The 19,481-nt window shown below is 39.0% G+C and overlaps 1 protein-coding gene across 3 annotated transcripts in view; it reads left to right on the top strand.

Moving 5' to 3' along the window:
• ccser2a (coiled-coil serine-rich protein 2a) overlaps positions 1 to 12,375 on the top strand; it is a 32,048-nt gene extending 19,673 nt beyond the window's left edge. The window contains exons 6-13 of one of the 3 annotated variants that reach the window (XM_056767437.1): positions 250 to 355; positions 1,509 to 1,677; positions 1,844 to 1,909; positions 2,341 to 2,439; positions 2,945 to 3,055; positions 4,139 to 4,220; positions 6,132 to 6,171; positions 8,664 to 8,858. In XM_056767437.1, the coding sequence (XP_056623415.1) occupies positions 250 to 355; positions 1,509 to 1,677; positions 1,844 to 1,909; positions 2,341 to 2,439; positions 2,945 to 3,055; positions 4,139 to 4,220; positions 6,132 to 6,171; positions 8,664 to 8,724 (734 nt within the window). In that variant the 3' untranslated portion in view covers positions 8,725 to 8,858. Of the gene's footprint in view, positions 1 to 249; positions 356 to 1,508; positions 1,678 to 1,843; positions 1,910 to 2,340; positions 2,440 to 2,944; positions 3,056 to 4,138; positions 4,221 to 6,131; positions 6,172 to 8,663 lie in introns of all 3 variants that reach the window. The other 2 variants (XM_056767438.1, XM_056767436.1) reach the window with 2 other exon arrangements.
• Positions 12,376 to 19,481: the final 7,106 nt, after the last annotated feature.

Here is a 19,481-nt window from a genome sequence, read left to right as displayed (position 1 = left end):
AGACTGTGTTTTATATGCCTCAGAGTATGTGAATGTTAGTGTGCCCTGGTTTCTCGCCTCAGGCAGTGTAAGTGCTTTGTATCTAAAGTCTAAGACACAGAAAAAAGAACTTTGGATTTGGGATGACGCTGGGCAACCTTTAACACTTTCATTACAAGTGTGTGAGTGTCTGAGTGTAACGGACTGAATGTGTAAATAATATTTTGTTCGTCTGTCATTGACTACTGTTGTTGACCACTCTTAATGCAGATGGAATGGCCCACTTTGAGCGCTCAGAGAGGGGGGGCCGGCCTGCTCACTGGAGGAGGAGACAGCAGAGATGGAGTGGAACGGATCATGCTCAAAATGACAACAGGTGAGTTCTCCAGAACACAAACAACAGGGTGACTGCTTACCTGTCAATGTTATGGCTTTCGAAATACCACATTTTCACTACAGGATTATTGGCCTAAAGACTTCAAGATGATAAGTTAAAAAAATGTATATCTAAACAAAAAAATTGCCCTGACATATCCTAAAATATTGGATTGGAGAGGAAATTTTAATTTCTTAAAGTTTGACATCATCCTCCTCTGTTTAGATCAAGGACAATTAAAATTTCCAGACAGCCCTTTTAATACCAATGCTGTTTCTTCAGGGTTCGTACAAGGTTTTTTAATTTAAGTCCTGGAAAATCCTTGAAACAGCCTAATTAATGAGAAGTTACTTGAAAAGTGCAAAGGGAATATAAATAAAATTACAAAATAATTGTCTCTCTTCAATAAAAAAACTTAAATCCCCATAAAAATAAATTACAGAGTCCCTCTAAATTCAGGCCCTGTTTAGAGGGAAATGCAAAAACAAAAATGGGTTATGTGCCGTTACTACGGAGTTACTTAAAAAAAATAGAAAATTCATGTCCATGTTTAAAAACAGCTTGTAAATAAAAAGCCAATGAGTTTCACTTGTAATAAATGTTTTTATTGATAAATTAGAAAAGGGGGGAGAAATGTATTGAATTGTGGGTCAAGTAAAGATTGACATCTGTACTTTAAATTTTATTGTGGTATACATGTGGTTTTCAATGGTAGGTGTATTGTCTTAATTTTATTAGATGTGGTGATTGATCTGAAAAGTTCAAGACTATTCTTGGACATATGCTTGTTCTTTAAATGGTTAAACTACTAATGTCATTGTAAACTAACTAATTATATTATATATCAAAATAGAAACATAGAAATAACCAAGAATACTTTATTATGACTGAATCTCAGTGGAAACTAAGGTGGCCTTATCTTTTATCAATTTCCAGTTCAATCTGAAAATGTATTGTCTAACGCTACCTTAGTATCCACAGTCATTGTATACTTCATTTACCGCATTTGTTTTATTAGTAAATTTTAAGATCAACAATGAATTTCTTTGATAAATGACATCTCTAGTTGTAGTCCTTCAAAACAAAGAAATGTTCTTGAAAAGTCATGTAGTTTCAGTATACAATATCTGTACGAACTCTTTCTCTCTGTCAGACTGTCTGGATTGCATTACGACGGCTGTCGAACGGTCCACCGGCCTCTGCATCCCTCGATTCAACGCGACGGCCACGCGGCGGCGCTGGACGAGCTCGTTCTCAAACACATGGCTGATGACTGCACTTCTGTCAAATCACAGCTGCTAAAACTTCACAGTCTTCTCCAGGTATCACAAACATTTGAATGTTTCTTGGCAGCTGGGATACACATACGCAGCTGTAGCCCCTGAACTGCTTCGAGTGTGCATGCATGTCACTGTGAAAGACGATGAGATAAAATGAGTTGTAAACAGAAAAGACTCTCTTGAATAGTTTGCGTGTGTGTTTATTTAGATGGATGACGGTGAGATAACACCGGAGATTCTGGACACCAGCGAAGATGAACGTAAAGCCCAGCAGGTCTGTAAAATGGCATGGACAACCTCTTCAGAATTCCACATGTTCACAAATACACATTTAAATACAAATCTGTTATTTATGTGAATGCAAAAGAGCTTTATATTAGGTTGTCGCAACAGCTACAAAAGTGACAGTTGTCAGTGATGAAGAACAAAAATAAAATTAAAATCATTTTGTTGTCTTCTTGTTTTTTTTGTCAATGTTCCTGTTTGATTCATTTTGACAACATGCAGTAATAAACAGCGGCAGGTTTAATGATCAAATCCAGTAATTTGACACGCAGCCTTGTTTAGGTCTCATCTACTTACTTTCACGGCTACGTCAATACATCTCCAAGATTGCATGTTGCTGTGTCTAACAATCATTTGTGTGTATAATTGAGTCCATCTGCATTTGTGTTTCTATATTTTTTGCTTTTGTGTGTTTTTCAGATGGAAGAGATGATGAAGGAGGTGGCGTATCTCAGGGAAGAGCTGAAGAAGAAAGATCAAATCATCACTCAGCTCACGCACCATCAGCAACAGGAATCTGTGAGCCAGCATTCCAGACGCATTTGCGCTCGCCCTCTTTTTGAACATTTTGTATTGATTGATAATACATAATACATGAGAGGCTAATCAAAGCTTTCAGCTTCTGCTAGAAGATACTACAGCCTTGAGCACTCCACGTCTGCCCGTAATCGGGGCGAGCGGTTTCAAAAACACACCCATGCTTGTACTGTTTGTAAGCAGTCCTAAAAACATGCTAAATAGTGCATCAACACATGCCCTTCCACCTTAACTCCGATATAATGTAACTTTTGCTAAGCAATTATATCATTAGTGCTAATGAACTTAAACAGCTTTTATTATGCAACCGGCAGAGCAAAGATGAATGTTAAATGAGATTTCTTTACGTTAGAACAAAATTTCGTGGCAGTTAGGGGTAAAGTAGGTATTAGCAAGCACCACTTTTGCTTATGATCGCGGATAGAGATTTCAACACAAATGCAACCTCTAGTTGTTCTTGCTTTATCTCCTTCTCTTTCTCTCTCAGTTGGTGAGATGTCAGTGTCTTCATCAAAAGTGCGGGGTCAAAGGTGAAAGAAGAACACACCATGATAAATCCACTCAGACGGCGTGGCGGCCGCCCCATCATCACCACACTGTGAGTTCTTTCTCTCTATCCTGCTAGCAGCATGCATGTCAACATGATTGCATCATCACGACTCCCAAAAATTCCCCAAAATGTCAGCGAAGTGAGATGTGCTTATCTGCGTCCTCGCTGAGCTGTCGCTCTCACTCTCATTTCCTGTTCCCCCTAAACCCCTGAAATGTTTTGTAGGTGGTTAGTTGTTTACAAAACGAAGAAGCAAATGTGTTGTCAGGGCTGACAAATCAGACAACACATTCCTTCTGTTCTTTCCCTCTCTTCCGTCCTTCGCTCGCTCGCCTTCGTATTTCACTGCGAAATAGCACGGCGGTCTCGCGGGACGACCGGAGCGGAGTCTAGTTTGCCGAGGTGCCGATTTGGCCAATTTGCTGCTGCTAGGGGAAAGCGGGCATCTACTACAGAGTACAGAATGATTGTCATCTCCTATTTAAGTGAAGCAGCGCGGCACCCACCCAGGTGGCTTAGCTTTCAGAGTTCCAGCCTGGGCTGTTCACGGGGGGACGTGTTCTTATTGAAGACCGGCGCACAATCACTAAAGCTAACAGCACTCGGCGAAAGGCCGGCGTCTGGAGAGATTAGAGAGAGGTGAGATGGGGTAACTCGCTGAGAGGTGGATGAGAAGAATTTCGAAGTGGAAATGAGGGAGGAAGACAAAGTTGTTGTGGAAAAGAAACTGGATGTTTGGTGTGAAGTCATCATGAAGTACTGTTGTTCTTTTTTTGACATCAGCGCATTTAAAAAAATATATACTTCATCACGCTTCAGGTTTAATTTAATCAGCCTATTGTAATAAATCAACGCCTCTGGTTCTCTTTGAAACATTTTTCTCATCCAATGAAAGCAAAAATGCCTCATATCTCCAAAATTGCCACTTCACAGGGAAAAAACATTTGTCATGGTAGTTCTTCTCAGAGAACTGTGTGTGAAATGTGTTTGCCAACAAGTCTCCTGATCTCTGCGTTTGTCTCGGGTTTGCTGGAGTTCTCTCGATCCCCAGCTGTGATTGCCTGTGCACTGTGTGTGTCTCGCAGGGCGGCTGTGTGTGTCATGGTTTTTCTGTGTGTGTGTGTATTGCAGGCTGCATCCACTTCACTCCCCTCTCCCTGGCAGTGCCAGTACCAGGCTGCACCTCGTGCCAGCATGCCTCAACGTCGACAGAGTGAGTCATTAACCCCTGACCTCTGACCCCGTCCCCTTGGCAAACAGTTTAACAGTTAATCACTCTTCTGCTTATCTCTTTCTCTTTTTTTCGTCTTTCGGGGACGCTGTCTCACTGTAGACTTGTAAAAAGGCGGTATATACACAAACAAAACCTCCGTTATATCAAGGGTTGTCAGGCTATGTAAGCATGATATCAGTTCAGTCTATTGAGAGCACGTCAGAGAGATTTCATGTGCGATAGAATGATACTGAAGATGGAAAAGTGAAAGGGAGTATCAAGTTTCTCTAAAGACAATGAAGTGACTCTTTCGGGTCTTGATGGGCTGCCGGCTGGACACACCATCCATTACTCTGCACGTGTATGTGCGTGTGTGAGCGTGCGTGCATGTGTGTAGATGAGCTCTGCTGCTGTGAGGTCTTCAGGTGTGTTTTGTTCAGGGGCTTTGGGTAAACATCTTTGCGCACCAGAGCGGTCAGCCAAAAACTCAACATGTGTTGCTTCAACCAGCTTGACCACACGCAGCTGTTGTAGATTGTGTGTGTGAAAATGGGGATTGGACACAGTTGTACACTCTAACAACACATATGGGGGTAGATTCCCGGACAGGGATTAGATTAAGCCAGGACTAAGCCTTAGTTACATTAGGGCATTAAAAAAGTTTTTACAAACACTCCTTACTAAAAACATTACTTTTTTTAATACTTCCTTGTGTAACATAGAATACGCATTTTAAAACATGGCAGTGCAAACTATTTTCAATTTAGAAAGCGCTTACATTTATTTTAGTCTAGGCCTGGACTTAAACCCTGTACGGGAAACCACCTGCTTGTGTTTAGTTAAGAGCAATATACAAAATCAACTTGTTTGGACCGATTCATTTATTTAATAGGAAAAAATTAACAATATGTTAATATGATTGTTTACAGTGTATTTGCTGTCTTCTCTGAGGTGCGTCCCAAATGAATGTGAACGTTGAAGTGTAATTAGTCTGTTAAAGGAATAGTTCACCCAAAAATGTAAATACTATTATCATTTACTCACCCTAAGATTGTTCCAAACTTGTATAAACTTCATAGTCCATTTACATTTATGCATTTGGCAGATGCTTCTATCCAAAGCGTCTTACATTTTATTAACCTATACATTTATACTTAGCTATTTGGAAGAATGTCACTAACCAAACTAATCTCATTCCCCATTTCCTGCCATAGTGGGAAAATAAATATGGTAGTCAATGGGGATGAGATCTGTTTGGTCAGTGAGATTCTTCCAAGTATCTTACTTTGTGTTCATTAGAAAATAGAAATTGATACGGCTTTGGAACAACTGTAGGGTGAGTAAATGATGACAGAACTCACTATCCCTTTAAAATTGACAATTTTTACAAGAAATGCACTTTATGATAAACCTATTTATTTGAAAAAATGAAGTGTGGAACACATGACATTTCTTGAACTCAACAGTCACAGATACCTTTGAAAATGCATACATCAGATGGTAGAGTACACAGCGCATTGTTTAAGTGCATCGTGTATAGATAGTATGTCATTTGGGACACCACTTGGACTCGATAATGGTTTATGTGAGATTAAGGGATTCATTTAGTTAATCCAGAGGTTTGTGTTATGGCATGAAGCTACTAATAAATTTACAAGTAGTAAGAATATACCTGCCACACAGTTTTCTTTGCGGGATTGTTTTGATATTGTAAACTTTTTTTAGACAGATCTAACTCATTTTCTTCTCTCCCTCCATCTCGGTTTTCACTCATTTCACAAATGTATTCTTTCTATCTTTTCCTCTCATGTTCTTTTTTCAATCTCTTACTTTTTTCCTGCTTCCTAATTGACAACACTGTGCTCTGTGTTGTTTCTCCCCCTCTGCTTATCCCATAATGCCCCTGGACAGGGGTGGAGCATCTTGTACATTACTTCCGTGACACAGCGTGGTACAGTAACGGCTACTAAAAGCCTTTGCATGGTCATTTGACGTGACAGTAATTGACCAGTGCATGCTTGTATTGTTTTCTTTTCGCATGTGCGAATTTGAACAATTCTCATTCACATTCTACACATGCACTCATACACAAATACACACAGCGGACACGACTCTTTCTCTTTTGCCTAGTCCCAGTGTAACTATTCATGTCTTCCTTTGAGGCCTGTGATTGCTGTGGGTATGTTAGATCTGTCTTTGCTTTCACTTAGCTCCAGTGTTTACTGGTGCTTTCTGGGAAAACCACAACTTCTGCCAGCTTGCTTACAGAGACTATCCAAACATTTATCTGTCTGCACAGGTGGACTGGGGCTTAGACATCGAACACACACACACACACACACACACACACTCACACACAAACACACACCTTGGTCCTGTTACTGCCCAGGGACACACAGTTTTAGAGGACAATTAAAATAAAATGATCCGATAAGTCCTGAGGAGTTGGTATTAAAACCTCTTTTTTACAAGCCCAGGATATTAAAAACCCTTCTATTATCGAAATGGCCACATTTTATCACACAGAGCCAACAGTAAGACGAATAACTGAATTAGAGGCAGACTTTATTACAGCTCTTTCTGTTGTAATATTCAGTGAAAGTGTTTCGGAGGTTATCTTGTGAGACATTTCGGAGGTAGTTAATTCTCCCCGCTCGTCTCTGTAGCCTTGGGTGTTGCTCTAGCTAAAACCAAGCTCTGTTGAATAAAGACATATTTGACTCAATTTGACTCTTAATCTCATTATACTGAAAAGATGCTGTTTACCTTATTATTCAGATATTTATAGAGATACTCTTTATAGGGCTCTGTGGAATAACACGTATTGGTGTCCACAAAGGCAGAGCAACTGCCAACGACAAACAGTTTTTCTCTTGTCTGTTTAACATCTTTTTTCTTTTGTTGTTTGGAATGATGCTGCATGTTTGGTTCTGATGATTTCTTAAGCTGCATGAAACAGAAGGCATGTGTTGTGATTTCATACCAACAGCATTTCTTTTGCATAAAACAGCTGTGGCTGTACAGAATTGCAATAGGGTATGTGCACACGGGACGATGACGTTCTTCCGCTAAAATCACTGCCAGCTAGGTCACTTCCACTCTCATAGCACTAAGGGGATTTTTCACCAAATGATAAAGATGTTTTTAGTATGAAACGTTAAAATTTCGGCAAACCGACAGCAATACGGGTGATGATTGTTGTGGTGTTTGAATAATTAGACTCATGTTGTTGATCATAATCCTATGTTCATCCTGAACTAAAACTGCCATTGTTCCCTATGGCTCCGGATGTAACTGGCAGAGATTTTGGCAGAAAGATATCATTGCTCTGTTTGCGTTTATGTGTCATTACATATGTTTAACTTTATCTTGTACAGGCTGTTGAGAGTAATGACTAATGTACTAGTATATATTATTTTTATCAAATTTGTGCAAGATTCCTTTGTAAAAATTCTTAACCTATTGGTTGCTTAAGCAGATGCCCTTCTCTCTCCATCACACAGGGGTCGCTCATGTTATCTGACCTCATTATTAGGCCCTCACAGGGTTTAAAAGTTCACTGTCTATGGGACCTGTCTGTTCTCTCTAAGAGAGAGAGAAACACAAGGATGAATGTATTATGAATGTGTTACCTGCAGGTGTCCGCCTACATCTCACCACCTTAGAGACTTCATGACATCACACACAGAGGAAGTGACTGTCTGTAGCCTTGCGCTTCTGAAGTCCTGGTTGCGTTCCTGGTCGCACACAAGCACTCTGACACACTCACGTACCCCTATCTGCACGTATTATATTCTTATTCAGTTTATGTAAGCGAAGGCCCTGTTCTTCCTGTAGCTATTTTAAAATATAATGCTTTGGTATTTCTTGCTTTTTTCTCTCCGATTGTTGGCTTCTTCACAATGCTGCTTTTTGATGGTATCTGCAGGCAGTATTCACATTACAACGATCACGGACTGCATCGAAATGCTGGATGCAGTATGAAACTAGAGCTGGCCACTAGGGGGTGCTGTGGTCTCAGTACACAGCGCTTTGGTCTTTTTTTAAAGGAAACAATACTTAAGACAGACAGTGAGCGAGAATGAGAGAGCAACAGAAACAAAAACACCTCTTGGCCTGTGTGTCCGGGTGCCCTGATGTATTCATGGTTGAGTGCGTTGCATTTACTCAAACTCGCGAGCATACATGCTCATCCACTCCAAGATTCAGCTTGCACCAGACTTTTGACATCAGAACTGACCTCAATTATGTCATATCCTGTTTGTGTTCACACATCCACAGGAAACAGTTGTCACCCGTGTTTCTGAGTTTTGTGTTTACAAAGTTTAGTTTTCGGAGTGACACATTCACACATTGTTCAAAGTGTCGTATTATATGTTCTCTACTCTAGGATGAAAATCACTTTATTGCTTATTATAATGTTCTGTATTGTGTCTTCTACAGCCTCAAATACTTCAGCCAATCAGCCACATCCCCAACGACTCCCTCATCCAGGGAAGAGTAGCAAGAACAGCCCCCACCGGGGACCGCAGTGATGCCTGCCCTCCACGGGAGAGGACTCCCGTCTACCATTTTCCCGCCCCCTTAACTAGCGTAGTTCCTTCTCCTGCTCCCAGAATGGCTGAAGTCCCTCACAAGCAGTCGAGATCTCAACCTGACCCGGAGGAGCTGAGCCAGTTGCTTAGCACCCACCTACACATCCAAGACAACCGCGAGAGTGACTCACAGCAGAACGGAGAACATATTGTAAGACCAACCCTACATAACCGACACAACCGAGTCCAGAGTATGTCTCTGTCTTTCTTTAGCCCTCGTGTCCTGCAGGGTCCTCGTCTGCACAGGCGGTTCACTCTCTCTGCTCTGCCTCAAGGGGTCACTACAGAGGCAAACCCAAAGCTCGCACCCAATGCGATGAATGCGAAGCAGCTCCCTCCTCCGTCCAGAGGTTTACCGTGCGTCAATTCAGGGAATCGCGATAGGTCTCTGGACGTGTTGTCCCAGCCTAGGCCACCAGTGGTTAGAAGAGAGACTGTCCCCAACCTAGGGGGTGGTAGTGAGGCAAAGCCGGGATCCACGTTGAACCACAGTGCCAAGCCGCTTCCCTCCTCCATCCAGAGGTTTACAGTGTGTCAGTTCAGCTCACAATGAGACTCTGGGTGTGTTGTCCCATGTTAAGAAGAGAGACCCCCAATGAAGGAAACTAGCTCGGTGTCTCTGCAAGACTTGCAAAGCCAAAGATCCACCGAGCGTAAGCTGCAGACACAGATCAGGCTACCTCCCTAAATGCATGCACACAGATGCAGCTTGCACTGGACAGTGTTTTTTTAACGGCTAGGCTCACAGGACAATAATAAATAGATTGTTTAAGCTAAACCAAGCAACTAAGCTATGCATCTAACTATGCAACAAAGCCGTGTCACAATCAGTGCTTCTGTCGCACACAATTGCTCTTTTAGCCAGTGTCCTTATGTTAAGCTGAGGTCATTGATCATCTGTCATTCCTAAACCCCCGAGTAACCTTTGCCACTCACGGCAACTTCATACTGTACGTTTTTTATCCTCTGTTACTCCCGATGGAAAGATTGGAGAAGAATATGAAAGACTCCATGTAATACAGTCAACTTTATTTTTCTGTACATTTAAAAAAAATGTGACATGCGTCCAGTGCTATACTGCCTGTGAAGCTCATTTTAGACCTTCAGTGTCTTGATATTTTCCTCAGTGCTATGTCCTGTGGACACCTGCTGGGATTTGGCTCTCTCATTTAGTGGGTGTTTGTGACATTTACATCACCAAGCTCCCACGTCATTGCCTAGAATACATTATTGTTTCTGTCCGGGAGCTTTTTTGAAGGATGAACAGATTCAGTCTATCACGTCAATCCATTCACGCCTGTTCTTTAGGTACCCCAGCATAATCCGCCAACTTTCAAGTCGTTTTTTTTCACTGTGGTTTGATACATAATCAGCAGATTGTGGTTTTAATTAGACCCATGCCTCCCGTATTGATGAAGTTCTTTTTCTTTATTATGAATTGTGCTCAAGGCATTTTTCCCTAATGCATACATAATAATGCTCCTTAATTATTTAAACATTGTAAAGATGTTTACTGTTCAAATGCCTTTATTAAGCTGCTTCTTTTGCTCCTATACTGCAGGATGCATTTACTGTAAGAAAGATTTTATTCCCTGTTTTGGGGACGAACCTTGAAATATTTATGCTAAGAAAATGTAAGGCACAAAAGACTACAAACATGAGCAAATTCTCAGGTTTTGGTATTTTGAGTTGACCACAGATGCCAAACGTTTGGCTTTGCAAGCGGTAAATTATATTTATTGATGTTGACGGATGAGTGTCAGGGGAAAATTTAATTTATGGTGTAATTTTGAGGCTAATTGGACAGTTTGACCGGTGCCAAACAGGTATAAATACTTGGCTGCTGACCACAGTAGGGGTATTTCAGTGTGAGAAACATTTTCTATATACCATATGTTTTACTTGATCTGGGATGTTGGTTTTGGTTTCACTAAAGAAAGGTTTTCTGTTCCCATTATCATGTCAGATTTCAGAAATGTATCAGCGAGCTATTCTCACGAAGTGGATGGTCAGTACTTCAATGTTTTGTGCTCGCTGCATGTCTTGGCAGACTTCAAATAACATCTTGTTCAGTAATCACACTACAATGCAGAAATATACAGCAAGATCATTTGCATGTAAAAACACGCACGTCTCTACTAATCACACTATTATTTTAAACATAGCAAGAGCCTACGCCTGTATGTTTGTATACTGCAGCCATAGCGTGTGCAGATGTGTCAATATACAGTATAACTCTAACATATATAGTTTAACAGATACTTTACTCTCGACGTGTGAAATAACACCACACCTTGGACATTTAATCTATAGCGAAATTGATTTACTGCCATTTTCCCACAATGCAAGGGGGTCTGAGTGCAGAAACACACCTTGCATGGGCCACATACTTCAAGACACACCCAAAGCCGAAATGGGCAGCCATGTCTAAATCCACCTAAAGAAAATAAATGAAACAAGGATATTTGTGTGTATGCGCTTCTCTCGCACACACCTCTGTGGTTATACTAAGCAGAAAATCAATGCAGGGCTTGTTTTGTAATGCTCTGGAGATGGTTTGTTTGTATTTCTCTCTTTTTCTGTATCTGTGCCGCATGCATGTGCAAGAGTAGAGGTCCTGCGTAATGCAGGGCGGTCTGGCTAATGGAAAGTTGCAGTGAACATCGATTCCGTCTGCTGCGGTCAAAGGTGAATGGCTCGTGTCAATGAAGTGTCTGCTCACAGCTAGTCTGATCTGTCTTCTTTGCCTATTAACACGACACACCTGTAAATGGCTTGAACAGACATCTCATAATTAAAGAGCTAGAGATTTTGAGACACGACAGCCAAGATTGCAAGGAACTGTCCTTGCGTTTCGTGGTATATCAGCGTAGAAGTGTGTTACAAGATCGATATGTTCTAAATGTAAAGTATGTTATGAGTACGTTTTTTGCACTTTTATGTTCAAATATATTGACAGAAACTGAAATGCTGATATTTTTAACACATTGCTGCTCAGTTTCAGTTCTTACACGGAGTTAAGTACAGTTGCCTGGATGAAGAAGATATCATTCAAATAAAAATAATGTACTTCTAGATCCCCAAATCGCAAAAAGAAATATTCTCATACATACTGTTGTGTAATACACTCATGTCTTGCAGCCCATGTCTATGCCTTCCTGTGGATTCTTATCACAAAATAATGTTTAGAGCATGAAATAAAAAGCCCTATTTTTCTATCCATATACTTGTCACGTTGTGTTGTTCACCTGTTGTTATCAAGTGCTGGCGCTATTGTGAGAATGCAACCTTACACGATCTTTGCGAAAACAACAGTTGCCGACTGATTGTGTAGACACAATTTTAACCAACAAAGGAAAGAATTTAAGCACTTTAAATGACCTGTTTCAACCTCCAATATGAGATATTGTTGTCTGTTCTGACCCGGGCGGATGCTGTTTTTTGTAATTTTATTGCGTTTAAATTAATTTTAATTTTTCTCAATTTATGTTTCGATGCTCTGTCCCAGTGTGCTGTCCCGATGAAGGTTTGTGTGACTTTAATAAAGTTCTGAAAAAATATTCATGCGTTTGAAGTGTTTTTTAATGAGTCGTAGATTTTGCCTCCATGTCAAAGACATTTTCTCGCCCCACTTTCCAGCTTTTCCTATAACGTTTTACACACTGCAGTATATCTGTGCAGATTCTAATACATCACTTTCATTATGTTATACCAGATTCCTTGTTTATTATACTATAAATCCACACATTGTTTACAAATTGTGTGACATTCTTAAAGGGTGTCCTGCGAGGGTTTATGAACTGCCTCGCATGTATATATTATACAAATATATTATTTATAGATAGGAGCTGAATATCAGCACTTACTGAAGAAAAGTAATTTCAAGTTTGTTTTTACAACATTATACAGACATCCACTGAAATGAATAGTGTTCCTTTAGGTTTATGGTGTAATTACAGCCAAGGTGCTGAGCTGTAGTATATATTTTGCTACAATGATTTCAATTTAAAAATTTGCATAAAGATGGGGATGAATAGATGGCAAGTCGCTTTGGTTTTCTGGGTGGATGCAGGAGTAATGCTAGGAGGTGGATGGATAAAAACACCGTTGAAGAGGATTTATTCAAATAAACAATATTAAAGAAACAGATCTTTCATTTCAAACCTGTATGACTTTCTTCTGCAGAACACAAAAGATGTTTTGAAGAATGTTGCTATTCGAACTATGGCGTTACCTATTCACTTCTATTAGGTGGACACAAAACCAATGTAAGTGAATGGGAACTGCACTTGTTTGGTTACCGAAATTATAAAATATATTCTTTTGTGTTCTGTGAAGAAATAAACCCATACAGGTTTTAAAGCGGCCCTTACACACAGGGTTTCTGCCAATTTTATATTAATCTTGAGTACCTATTGAGTAGTATTGCATACGTCGTATCTTCAAAGAGTATTTAGTTTGATCACATTTATAAAAGATAGATACAGCTTAACAATTACTTCAGAAATCATATGCTGCGTGTGGGGGGGAGGGGTAGGCTGAACTAAAGCACATTGTCAACAAAACACAGACATCAGTTTCACTCACCGCATGCGGTTCATGTCCGGCATCTTTTAGCGCTGGGACGGCTCCATATATCAGTTTCAAACGATCACCAAATCCAGCGTTATATCCACAGTTTATATAACAATTATCACCCAAATGCAGTGAACAAACAAACAACTGAACTTTGAAAACATATGCTCTCTCTCCTGTACACAAGTGAAAGGGAAGTCTGCGCATTGTCCTTCTCCTGCTATCCATACTGCTGCGTGGGGGTTTCCGGGAGAATTGTCCAATAAAGGACTAAGAAAAATTGTTACAAAACAGTTTTAAATGTTCGAAAACAACTTTCCAAAACCTGTATGATCCCGGGGGAGTGTATTGAGCACAGAAATACTGCGTAATACGCCCAAATCGTTTTTTGACAAGTTGACCATGTTAATTCATGAGAAGACAGCAGGTTTAACATTGTAAAGAAGTCAGAATGCATGACACATCGTTGCAGCACCCCTTTAAATGAGGGGAGTGAGTAAATGATGACTTGTTTTATTCTTTAAAGTTTTAAAGAGCAGTACTTCAGAACAACTGTTTGTCATTCTCAGTTGCATTGCTAAAATTGCTTTTGTCAGCACTCTCTGTGGTCCTGATGATTGTGTGTAGATCCCGAGACGCAGGCTGCTGTGTCCTCTCGTTCCCCCTGTAGCAATACGATATTTGGTAGGGGGCTGTTTCCAACAAACCCCCAAGTCTCTTTTTAAATTCAAGTGATTTTTTTTCGATTGATCTATTGAAACATGTCGGAGGTTAGATTTTGATGCTCGGTCAGCCTGTAGGAGCGTGTACACATGCGTTTGAAGTGTTTTGCTTTGAAGTTCATCGTAGGTAGGTTACCTCCAACAAGGACACTGATTGCTATTGTAACACAGAGTGAAATTGAAAGACTTATTTGGTGGATTGCCAACATAAGTGTTGACCTGTTGACAAGATCATGCTCCGTAATCCAAAGGACAAGACAGTAGATGGGTGCCTTTTTCATTCAGATAGCCTGTTACGGTCTTCTGACTGGGTAAATTGGTGTGCATGTGAGAAAGTGAGACAGACAAAAGAGAATAGAAAATGTGGTCTGAAAGAAATCCGTAATTACATAATTGCATTCTGTGATTATCCAGACCTCGAGTAAGTGTTTGTTTTCCTTATGTTCTTTAGTTTATTTAGACCATAATAGAGGCAATGACAGTCATCTAATTCCCCTGGATTCAACAGAAGGTTCTCATCCAGGCTTGGATTCCCGCACCAGCCCCAATAGAAGTCTGATGTGGCCTAGTAAAGTGTAAATTATAAATCCATTCCTGATATGTGGGAAAACAGTGTTCCAACCCTGCAAACTCAATGTTATGTACAATGGATTTTTAAAATCATTTAAGTAATAGAAAATGTGAAAGCAGATTGTTACGCTGTTGCTTTGAACAATTCTCCAGCAGTGAACTGTTCAGTTGTGTACATTCCTTTCTTTCTTTTCAGCAGTTTTAAGAAAATCATCTGAAACAAAATTCACATTTGAACACTGATGATTCATTTTCCTGTGATGTTACTGCTTAAGCATGTGGTACTTCACAACTGATATTTATCAACATTTATCAAAACCAACATTTGTCTGACTTTATTGATTTATTGGTTAAAGTGTCTTTAAACTTTAAATATTTTGGTAAATATTCGTGCAAAAATTTGGTCCAATATAAAATGAAATGTTTTTAAATGTGAAAATAAAATTTAAATGTTTTATATAAAATACGTTTTCTACCACGTTTCATGTTTATTGAGTTGTTTGGTGCGATTATGGTTAGACGACTTCAAAGATTGTCATGTGATTTTCGGTAAGGGCACATTTTTGCATTGCATTGTGGGAAGTGTTTGGGAACAGACCCGAATGAGACTCAATGAAAATGACTACCTTCAGCTTTCAAAACGTCTATTTCATTACAATTTGTTTTCTTGTAGCTCTGCTGGTAAAGCATGCCGCATGCGAAAGCAAGGTTTGACTTCCATGGACTGAACGTGTATGCCAACTGCATTGAAAGTGGCTTTGGGTAAAAGCTTTTTCCAACAGGTTGCCTTACCCATACCTCTGTACGACAATAGTGTACATTTATTTCTTTATTGGGGAGTCTGTGTTTACTGCAGGGAGATAAGTTGTGCACAGTGATGCAAAAGTTAAAATCACGCTAACTTTATTTTATGGTCCTTATTTTTAACTGAGTTTGACGGTAAAGGTTGGACATTGCTCCAGAGTTTCAAGCTAGTGTAGAATGTATTCAGTTTGATGGATGTAATGACTTCACCTAGGTTTTTGAGATGTTGAGTAGTCTGAAGCAGAATGCAGTGTGATAAATACGCTTTTTCCACAGGGATTGAATGTACAAAAATCTGATGTTTGTGGGCTTGCTTAAGTAAACTCTGGTGAACTCTAAAAAAAGAAAAGAAGAGTTTCACCCACTCAGAAATGCTCACACTTGAACCTTTGGTCTTCATCACGACACAATCATAGAAAAGAGCACTTAAAACCATCATGCATGCAGCACAGAGGTCAGAAAACACTTATGGCTGTTCACTGCCCATTCAAGAAGGTTACTCTGTCCTCGGTAGGAAAAAGATGCTCCGAGATCAGTGGGAGAAGTGTGGGCATTGTGTAGGCCTACTTGTCAAACATTATATTAAATGAAGGACACATAAAAGGGTTAAGGAGACATAAAAAACACCACAAACCGTATTATGGTATACATGTTTCAAAAGAATAATTCTACTTATATTGCAAGTTCGAGCAATTTAAAGGGATAGTTCACACAAAAAATTAAATTCTGTCATCGTTTACTCATCCTCAGGTTGTTTCAAACCTACATACATTTCTTTGTACTGTTAAACACATATAAATATATATTTGTAAGAATGTTAGCAATTTTCAGTTCTTCGATGTCATCCACTATCATAGCCAGAAAACAAATATTGTATATTTTGTTGTTCTGTTGAACACAAAATTTGATATTTTGAAGAATTTAGGGACACAACCAGTTCTGAGGCACCTTTGCCTACCATTTCATTTTCCCTACTATGGCAGTCAATGATGTAACAGAAATGAAAATTGCTAGCATTCCTCCAAATATCTTTAAAAAAAATCTAATAATTCATACAGGTATGAAATGACATGAGGGTGAGAAAACAATGACAGAATATACATTTTTGGGTGAACTATCACTTTAAGCTTTGGTAACAAGTGTTGAATGCAAGTTAAGATAAGTCAACAGAATTTGTAGCACAATGTCAAACTGAACATTACACTGAACCCGAGAAAAAACGTATGTAAATACAGACACAGAAAAGTTGTTAAATGTCCAGTGTATGAAATTTAGTGTATTCTAGTGGTAAGGCTGCGAATGGTAACCAATGGCTCACTCCACCCCTTCCCTTCTTTTTAGAGCACCATGTTGGCTGAAGACATAGTTATGTATATTATATTGCATTTCTGTCAATAGATCCTCCAAAACATTATTTATTTTTTCTTAATTTACCATTTATATAGATATGCGTTTAAGTAAACTGATCATTTTTGTTTCATTCTGTGAACTAGTGATAATTTCTCCCAATTTCCAAATGGAAATATTGATTTTATTTGCAGCAAATTTAAACAGGACAAACTGGTCAAAAGTAACATTTGGAATCTGGAATGCTGCTTGAAGTTCATATTTAAACAACACAATACTATGGTTTTTGTAACGTTGTAGTTATAATCCATCAGTGTTTTACATGTAGCTGACTTGGTAGTTTGCCTGGCTGATGTCATAAATGTTTATAAGAACGCGTGCCTGTCTTGTGTTGCCTGAATGTATTCATCATGTCCAGTGAAGAAAATGTCTGCCTCGACTTGATAAAACCTCTTTTAAAGTACTGACAACACAAACAGACAGTGACAAAAGATTTGGAGATCATCTTGAACAGCAGTCCCACTGCAAAAATAATGATTTAGACAACTGTAGCGTTAAGCTTTAATCATTAGCCAGCCATTACTCCTTTGTCTTGTGCTGCTCTCAGATAGCACAACTGAAGCCAGTAAATTCAATTCAGATCGGTCTCAGTGATCCCAGTCCCAGACTGGCAGGGTGTGTTGATTAAACCCCACTGTTCTACCCATGTGTGCATATTTCTTTCTTTGACAGGATGGCAGTTTGCCAGACGCTTTTGTCTTGTGGATTAGTAACCTCTGCCGTTCTCGACAGATCAGTGCACTTGATGTCTGAAGTATGTAAGTACATGCAGACTGAGTGGTTTTGTTCATTATGAATTCGGTGTCTTGAAGTATTCATGGTTAGATGATTCAAAAGCATTGTGTACCGTAACATCCTACATCAGTTTGGTCTACGGTGCTGGAGTAATGCCATGGACCTCCGCAGTCCAGCTTCACGTAGGTTTCAAAATACATTTGAATGAATTTAAATATTTATGTTGCAAATAAATGCTGGGGATGTGAGAGTAATGTACTCCTTTGTTATCTTTCGTACTTTTTTATTTATTGGTCATTTTTTATTAATGATTATCTCTGCTTTTCTGTTGCATGTATTTTTAATGGGTGTTTAGTCTGATAAATCCTTGTCTAATCAACTGTCATTGTTAAATCGTGTGTCTGCAATGCTGTTTGATTAAACATTAATGATCTTTTGTCCATCCGAAATTCTTAAATTAATATTTTAGTTGTTGTGATCTCGAGTCAATATATTGACTGAGGAATATGGCTGATTATTTCCCCCACGCTTTGTACGTTATGCTTGACAAAACCTATATTTTTTTGGCTGAGGTGGTGTGGGTAGTACTCTTTTAAGGGGATAGTTCACCCAAAAATGAACATTTCATCATTTATTCACCCTCAAGACATTCCAAACCTCTGACTTTCTTTCCTCTGCAGTACACAAAAGGAGACATTTTGACTAACAATGGTTACCTAACAGCACTGGACCCCATTGACTTCCAGTATATTAACACAACCACTGGGACATTTCTTAAAATATCTTTTTATATTCCATGAAAGAAAGAGTCAAATGTAGGTTTTGACATAAAGGTAGATAAATGATAAATAGATTTCATTTTCAAGTGAGGTGTAATAAGAGTTTGCTGTCTATCAGTGTGATCTAAGGCTAAAAATGAATATTTAGTGTGGTATGGACTGGAATACTAATAAAAGCATGTTATTTAAGAAATAATTAATTCATCACCATCTTACTATTAATATTATAATGAGATCAGTGCTGCAGACATCTATTCTTTCTTGCTGATTTTAAGCGTTCTATCACTTTAAGAGCGAGAGCATAACACTCCAACAGTTTGCTAAGGAATGGATACTGCTGTTGGCAAAATAAATAAAACACAAATAAAGTCAGAAAGGTGTAATCTTCTGCCTCTGCTCTCCTCAACCAATATATTTCTACTGGTCTAAATTTGTTTCATTCACTAACCAAGCATGTGGATAAAATGGTTTGGCATATAGGCCTATATGTAGTTTTAATCGAATCTGACGCCCCTGTTTCTATACATCCAACTGCAAAGAATTTCTGATCATATCTGTGTGGTAAATGGCACAAGAAAATGTGATAAAGAAAATAACGGAGTCTGTTTTACCAGAGGTTTTGTAAAATTTAAACTAGTGCACTTGAAATTAAACCTTTTGTCTGGCACTTGAAAGTCGCAGTTCATTTATAGGGATAAACCACCCAATCCACCCAAAAATACAAATTGTGTAATGAATTACTACCCTTACGTTGTTCCAAACCTGTATACATTGAACACAAAGAAAGATATTTGGACAAATGTTAGCAATTGACATTTCTGGGTCATCATTGACTACCATAGTAGGGAAAATGAAAATGGTAGTCAGGGGTTCCCCAGAACTGTTTGCTTTCCTAAATTCTTCAAAATATCAAATTTTCTAATGTAACAGAACAAAAAAAATATTTTTCCTCCTATATAGTAGTCAATATACAGTATAGTCCCATGAATGTCAACTGCTAACATTTTTCCAAATACATTTCTTTGATCTTCAACAGAACAAAGAAATGTATACAGGATTTTAACATCTTGAGGG

This window comes from Triplophysa dalaica, chromosome 15 (assembly GCF_015846415.1).
Source record: "Triplophysa dalaica isolate WHDGS20190420 chromosome 15, ASM1584641v1, whole genome shotgun sequence".
In the NCBI taxonomy this organism is placed as follows: Eukaryota; Metazoa; Chordata; class Actinopteri; order Cypriniformes; family Nemacheilidae; genus Triplophysa; species Triplophysa dalaica.
The sequence above is the reverse complement of the archived record's forward strand: the minus strand, read 5'-3'. Positions and strand labels throughout refer to the sequence as shown.